General features: G+C 41.0%; 1 protein-coding gene across 1 annotated transcript; it reads right to left on the bottom strand.

Annotated features, from left to right (window-relative positions):
* Nucleotides 1–1817: 1817 nt before the first annotated feature.
* Nucleotides 1818–6360, bottom strand: RPL10A (ribosomal protein L10a). Its single transcript, XM_065403181.1, is given in 8 exon segments — nt 1818–1898; nt 1900–2018; nt 3813–3985; nt 5502–5588; nt 5591–5629; nt 6002–6036; nt 6038–6103; nt 6270–6360. Coding segments are annotated over 8 exon segments (582 nt in total). The 5' UTR covers nt 6287–6360; the 3' UTR covers nt 1818–1852.
* Nucleotides 6361–7564: the final 1204 nt, after the last annotated feature.

Genomic DNA, 7564 nt, shown 5'->3' with positions numbered 1-7564 from the left:
GTGCAGGGCTACCTGCCATCTCTCTCTCGTACTGAGCTCATTAGAAAGGTAAAGTTGTTTCAAATCATCCACAGACATGGATTTTCTGCATGCTTTTTCCTTGGAACAAAGCAGGTGACAGGCCAGTGAAATTGGAGGTGCAGTTTTGAATTCAAATATATCCAGTGATCCCTAGTAACCCAGAAACCTGCTAAAAAGCATTAAAAGAGCAATGACACCATGGGAGGATTTCAATGAAGCAGAAAATCTCTGCCAAGACTAGTCAGTGTGGTTTGAAACTCCACTAACAGTGAGCATTGATTTTACTGTATTTAAATCTTATTTATCGTTTTAGAAGGAAGTACAGTAAAACAGCTTTCCAAGCATTTTTCTTTCTTCTATAACAATGAGGTACCTCCCCATTTCACACAGGCACATTGATGTGTTTGCCACTCCCACTGAGTTTTCCCTGGGAAGGGAACATAACCTGCTATGTATATTTCCATTAGAGGGACAGTCAAATTCATGTCTTTTCCAAGTGGTTAGTTAGAATTAGTTTCAGACCCTTCGCAAATTTGAGATTTTACAATCACACTCTTTTAGGAAGTTTCTCTCAATCTTACTGTAACGTAGACCCACAAGAGGAAACTGACTATACACATTGTCAAATATACGAAGTAAACCAACTGAAAAATAGAGAAATATTTTCCCTTTTAATATCTTAAGAATTTTGTCATCAGTGTTATCAGAAGACAACAAAATTCAGATTTAATATTTCTCTTCATGGTGTCTCTATGAACCATACCATTAATTCAACCCTGCGCCTACTTCTCAGTACTCTCAAGATAAAAACCAGTTATGGGTCTATTCATGCTAAGGCTTTGCTGAGCTATAAAATACCACTACTCTTTGGAGTTTATGCTTTTTTTTTTTTTTTTTAAACACACTCCTGGCTGATTGTAAAACTGATTGGGTGGCAGGGGGGCTGCAGGGTTTATAAAATTCTGTGAAGACATCATATTCTAAGAAGGGCTTAAAAAAGAAGAAGGTTTCATCAAAGAAATCTTTCCATGTTGAAGGCTCCTGACTAGCTAGTGAGAGTCTTCGGGATGGGAATCTGCTCAACTCATCTGGCTTTGCAGCTCATCTTTATGAGAAGCCTCCCTGCTGATCCCCGTCATTTAACTGCGGCTGCTCCTCATTTAACTTTAGGTACTCTCAATGGCATATAGGTTGCTCTAATACAGTGGTTCTCAACCTTTCTAGACTACTGTACCCCTTTCAGGAGGCTGATTTGTCTTGTATACCCCCAAGTTTCACCTCACTTAAAAACTACTTGCTTACAAAGTCAGAAAAAAAATAGAAAAGTGTCACAGCAGATGACAGAAAAATTGCTTACTCTGATTTTTACCATATAATTATAAAATAAATCGATTGGAATATAAATATACTATACACTGAAATGTAAGTACACAGAGCAATATAAACAAGTCATTGTCTGTATGAAAGTTTAGTTTGTATTGACTTGGCTAGTGCATTTCATGTAACCTGCCGTAACACTAAGCAAATAGCTAGATGAGTTAACGTATACCCGGAAGACCTCTACATAACCGGGGTATGTGCATCCCTGGGGTGAGAATCACTGCTCTAAAATGCTGAATCACAAGCAGCTCCAACATAGGTTAAGTTACATACATAGGTACACAGGAGGTGACTGACAATGGCAAGGTACAGCAGAGGTCTCAGTCTAATAGAATGAGACAGTTACTCAAAATGATTGGGAACAAGAGTCCTAACACGACTGAAAACTCTGCGGATGAGGAGAGACAGACGCAGAGTGACTGGGTGCTCTGAAACATTTATTACTGCCAGTTTAGTAGAGGCGCTGTGGTTTCTCCATGGTGCTCTTGATGTACAACATGCACATTCTGACAGTTCTTCATCAAGAACACCAAGAAGTTGATGGCCAGGTGAAAGTTGTAGACTAGCTCATCTTCAGTCATTTTTACATGGCCAACAGCCACTGCCAGACAAACCACCTGAGGTAGGGAGAAGGACAATGTCATCATTCAACTCCAGTGGTATAGACTTTATAGTACAGTCAGTTTAAAAACAACCATACAATAGCTTAAGTAGATTCAGTCATCAAAATATGTACATAATTAGATTAAGGGGCTGATTTAAATCTTTGGAATCCGTCTGTAGGCTGCAATTGAGTCTTCCCATACATCTTTTTTAAAAAGATAAAATGTTTCCCCAATTACAACAATTCCTCTACAGCCTGGAAATGCTTTATGGAATTCCAAAGTTTCCAGTTTGATACTTGAAGACTCCATTAAATGCACCATTTGTGGAATTTAGATCTGAACAGCTTTACATTCGACCAAGTTCAACCTAATTTTTTCAGTTCCTTTATCAAAAAACAGACATAACTTTGCCACTGGCTTCCACATGCTGTAACTAAACATGCATGCTAAAAAACTGGGTGCAATCTTTGTTGATGATGAAACTAGTCAGCTGATTATACGGTACTTTTTATTAGCAGATCTCAAAAGTACTTTAAAAAAGGTTCTGAGTATAATTGTTCTTGTTTTGTAGATCAAAAACTTGAGGCAAAGATTAAGTGACTTGCTTTACACCACAAGATCAATGGCAGACCAGGGAAGAGAACTGAAATTTATCAATACCCAGTCCAATACACTCTCCCCCCTACACTATGCAGTAAAATTTCTAATGATAAATCTCTCCTCCCCAACCAACAGATTCCACAAAATCACTAATCTATGCTGCACAGGATATTTGTTTTACAATAATCTGTTTTGTTTATATTTTTCATATTAGAAAAATCATTAGGATCCTATTAATTTCTGCTTTTTTGCATCTCAGCCACCAAGCTTTGCTTTTCATTCTGTAAACACCACACCCTGGGTACCAAATTTGCTCAAATCTATGATATATAGCCAGATTACAGACTGAAGGAAAGTTTAAAAGGAAACAATAGATCAATGCTGCAGTGTCAGGAATTCAGTAGCTCAAGCTGTTTAAGTGAAAGATTGATATGTTCAAAGACTACCACTTTTGCTCTTGGTTCATTCAAGTTGTTTTTAAATCAAGCGGCCAATTAAGCTTGATGGGGAATACTCAGTCAAGCAATATTTGCTATGAGTCAGGTTTCAACCATCATGATGCCAGACATGAAGATTAAGCATTTGAATTAGGGCTGTGTTCATTTAAAACTCTGGTTCCATCCTCTATATTAACTTTCTTGAAAGTTAAACTTTTAAAGCAAATACAAGAAAACACTACTCGAAACTCACTGTTTCACCTGTAAGACTGTGAAGTTCATTTACACAGTATTAAGCATAAAGCTTCAGCTACTACATACATCAGTCTATATAATGCAAACCTATTATCCTAATTCCTGGCTAACTGAAGCTTGGCCACTTGATCCTCCCTGACTACAGGAGCCAATCATGCCAGGTGCTGAGCATGTCCTTAATTCCCACTGACTTCAGTGAGCATCAAGAGCCCTCAGCATTTTCCAAGTTCAGGCCCCTTAATTTGCATCTGTAGTTTAAAACAAATTGTAAATTCCCTCCATCCTCAGGTTAGCATCTGAATGCTTTGTGTTCCCTAAACACACAAACTGAGATTGACTAGATATTTTCCACTAGCAGCCGCCTTAACAACACTGGAGGAAAACTGCAGTCCAGCCCTGACAGTGCAAATCCATGTATAATGGCAGGCAGCCAATAACTTCATTACAGTCCTGACTCCCATCACATGCTGTGTAACTGACTTCTGGGGTCTGGTGTTTTGCATTTATTGTTTACCTTTTTCATTTGAAATTTGATGATAGACTGGACTTCAATGACATTGGCCACCATGTTTTCATTGTGAGTGAAAAGGGAGGGGAACTTGTCGGCTTTGTTCAGACCCTGACCCAAGGTAAGAGGAATCTGTTTGATCAGGGACTCTGAAGCCAGAGAGGCATTGCACTTCTTAGCTATGGAAAAAAAGATTAATGCATAGAACATTGCAGTTCTGCCCACACCTATTTTAATACAGAGTTTGATTTACACCTCACTTAGAGAAACTTGCAAACTGTTGCTAAGAACCATTAAGTGCTCACAACAAAAGCTCTTTGTATATTTACAGACTTCAGGGAATCTTGCATGGTAACACGTTATACTTGGAGAGAAGCCTAAGTTGAACAAGTGTAATCGCCCCTCACTACTGATCTGGCATGTTTCTTAAACACAGGTAATCCCAATACCAGACAAGACAGTTTCTGGAACAAACCAGGGAAATTTCTTCCTTCCTTACCCCTCCCAACACACATCAGCATCAACCTGATGGTGGGGGTGAGAGATAAGGGTTCTGTTCATTACAATAAGAGCTCTGTGCATTCATTGGAACAGATTACACTTTGTTATTTGCAGTGTTGTAATCATGTAGGTCCCAGGATATGGGAGAGGTATTATCTTTTATTGGACCAACTTCTGCTGGTGAAAGACACAAGCTTTTGAGCTCCACAGGCCCAGACCTGAAGACTCTGTGGAGCTCAAAAACTTGTCTTATTGGACCAACTTCTGTTGGTAAAAGAGAGAGAGAGAGAGAGACAGGGTGGGTGAGGTAATATTAACCATTGAGGGCTGTTGCTGAGGTCTTATCCACACTGGGATTTAGCTACACTTAGGAGTTCACTGTGATGCAACTACTCAACTGGCTAATTGTAATATAGACAAGACTTAAGGCAACAGAAATCAAGCAAACCAAATCTGTTGTAAGTGCTTTGCAAAAGCAGCACTGGTCAAGCTAACTACTCACATTGCCCAGCAGCATGGCATAATAAACCATACCCTTGCAATTCAATTGCTTACTGCCCAGTCAGATAAGTTGCTGACTTGAAATTGCCAAGTAGATAAATTTCTCCTCTAGCATTGCTCAGCCACTTGCACCCCAAAAATCTCTTTGGTACCCCATACTAGAGTTGAGGGAAGCAACTGCTACAAGACTGAATTTCCAAGGAATCTGAGTAAACAGGGTAGCTCTCTTCCAGTGTCAGTGCACCTAGGACTTACAAAGGCTGGTCATGTTAGGAGCTTTTCCTCAATGGTGGGATATACACCATGACTTAACGTTAAAGAAATAATACATCTTGATGACAAAAGTAATTGAGAAAGCTGTTTTCTTGTTTAGAGAACCACGTTTTAGATCTAGGATCCTTGGACAAGTCCTTTTAAACAATTCCTCACTAACAATGTAGTGAGTAGAAGTCAATTACTCCTACAGGAATTTTCTGCAATGGTCATGTTGGATACTGTAGTGTGTATGTAAAGTCTGACACCTCCAGGAGATAGAAACTTGCCACAAGGGAAGATTATATCGCATTTTAACAGTAGCATTTCTCCCCCATCTCTTGGAGTTTATACCAGCCCACTGTCTGTGTTACATCACCTGGTATTTCCAGGTAACCTCTATCCACACAAATTACAGGCATATTGGCAGCATAGTTCTACTCACCTTTTTCACTAGCTTCTTGTTCTTGAGTTTCTTCAGAGCCTTGATGTCCACATGAGGGATATTTGACTGCTTTGGCCTCATCAGTGTCGCTGGACCCCCAGCACACAGGCTGAGAATTTAGGACACAGGAAGGGAAGATGACACCCCCACACTGTTCTTCTGCACTGTCAGCACCACACACCTTGAGGGAGCAGGCAGAGCTACAGCCCAGAAACCTTACAACAATCACCTGTGAATCTTCATCCACCTGCCTCTAATCTGGCTTCTCCAACTGGTCAGAGGGATCAGCACAGGAGCCTCATCACATCTCCGCTCACATTTTAAGACCCAGGATAGGGGTCTGTCCAGCCATACCACTTGGAGACGGGGGGTGTCTGAACTACCTGGGCAATTCAGCACTGCACCCTCCTGCCATTGTATCAAGCAGTCAACGTGTTGCCAACCACATATACATTCAAAGTGCCCGGAAGGGAGAAGGATGCAGGCCAAAGGCTGGGTGGAATCAGAGAGGTGCCAAGCCTGACTGTGCCAGAAATGTTTGTCCTTCTGCGGGTCATAGTTTTTCAGGCTGATCAGCAGCTCCACAGTTTCTGCAAACCTGAAGAACAGAACAAACAAAAGAAGCTTCAAGTAACTGCAGATTCACCCAAAGTTAGAATTTAAGAAGCCAGTAAAACAAGATGAATATCAATATGCATAGGAAAAGCTGTGATGATATTTAGCAGAGCATGGATACTCTGCCACAAATCCCTCTCTCTCTTCACCAGAGATTTCCAGTCATGGAGTTGGCATTTGGGGAAGGGCGCTACCCACAGCACAGAGGAGAGTTCTTATTTGCGTGGTTTCACTTGACTCCCTTGCAGGATCTCCAGCACTGCTTCGTACAGGGTGTCACGGGAAACTTTACTGCTGGGGATTTGAAAGACAAAGAGCCGATCAGAAACTTGAAAGGATCAACTGAATTAATCACTCTGGACAGGATGCAACTGCAGGTACATTAGCACCTAAAACCACCTTTAATCCCACCAACCAGGTAGCCGGTTAGCCTGCAGCATTCTGGTGGAATTAAACATTAAACTTAAACAATACAACAGGGGCTAGTGCAGCAGTGATAAAAATGGAAGTGACATGTTCACTGTGCAGGCCCAGAAAGGTGCAGAAATAACTAAACAGCAACAATGGTGAATTGTAAATTAGATCCTTTGTTCTTTCATCTTCAATAATCTCAGGTGCTCAGAGCACAGGGAATCCCTGTTTTTCAATACAGTAACAATTTATCTTTTCAGCCCATTTCATTCCACAGCCCCAGAGATGCCGAAGCCACAAAACCCGGATGAGAAAAGCAGCCATAGTGACGGTTTATTCCTCAAAGAGCCTTAGCTCCATCAAGGAGGGGCCCATTCTAGGGCAAGCGTATGAAGAATTTATAAAATATAGCTGGGTTCACAAAAGAACTAGGTAAATTCATGGAGGGCAGGTCCAGCAATGGCTATTAGTCAAAACAGTCAGGGATGCAACCCCATGCTCCACATGTCGCTAAGCCTCTGTCAGGAGCTGGGACTAGAATCATAGAACTGGAAGGAACCTCGAGAGGTCATCTAATCCAGTCCCCTGCACTGATAGCAGGAATAAGTATTATCTAGACCATTCCTGACAGGTCCAACCTGCTCTTAAAAATCTCCAATGATGGAGATTCTACAACCGCCGTAGGCAATTTATTCCAGCGCTTTACCACCCTGACAGTTGTAAGTTTTTCCCAATGTCCAACCTAAACCTCCTTTGCTGCAATTTAAGCCCATTGCTTCTTGTCCTATCCTCAGAGGTTAAATAGAACAATGTTTCTCCCTCCTCCTCCTAGCAACCTTTTACATACTTGAAAACTGTTATCATGTCCCCTCTCCGTCTTCTCTTTTCCAGACTAAAAAGACCCAGTTTTTTCAATCTTCCCCCATAGGTCATGTTTTCTAGACCTTTAATCATTTTTATTGCACTTCTCTGGACTCTCTCCAATTTGTCCACATCTTTTCTGAAATGTGGCGCCCAGAACTAGACACAATAC

This window comes from Emys orbicularis, chromosome 4 (genome assembly GCF_028017835.1).
Source record: "Emys orbicularis isolate rEmyOrb1 chromosome 4, rEmyOrb1.hap1, whole genome shotgun sequence".
Lineage (NCBI taxonomy): Eukaryota > Metazoa > Chordata > Testudines > Emydidae > Emys > Emys orbicularis.
The sequence above is the reverse complement of the archived record's forward strand: the minus strand, read 5'-3'. Positions and strand labels throughout refer to the sequence as shown.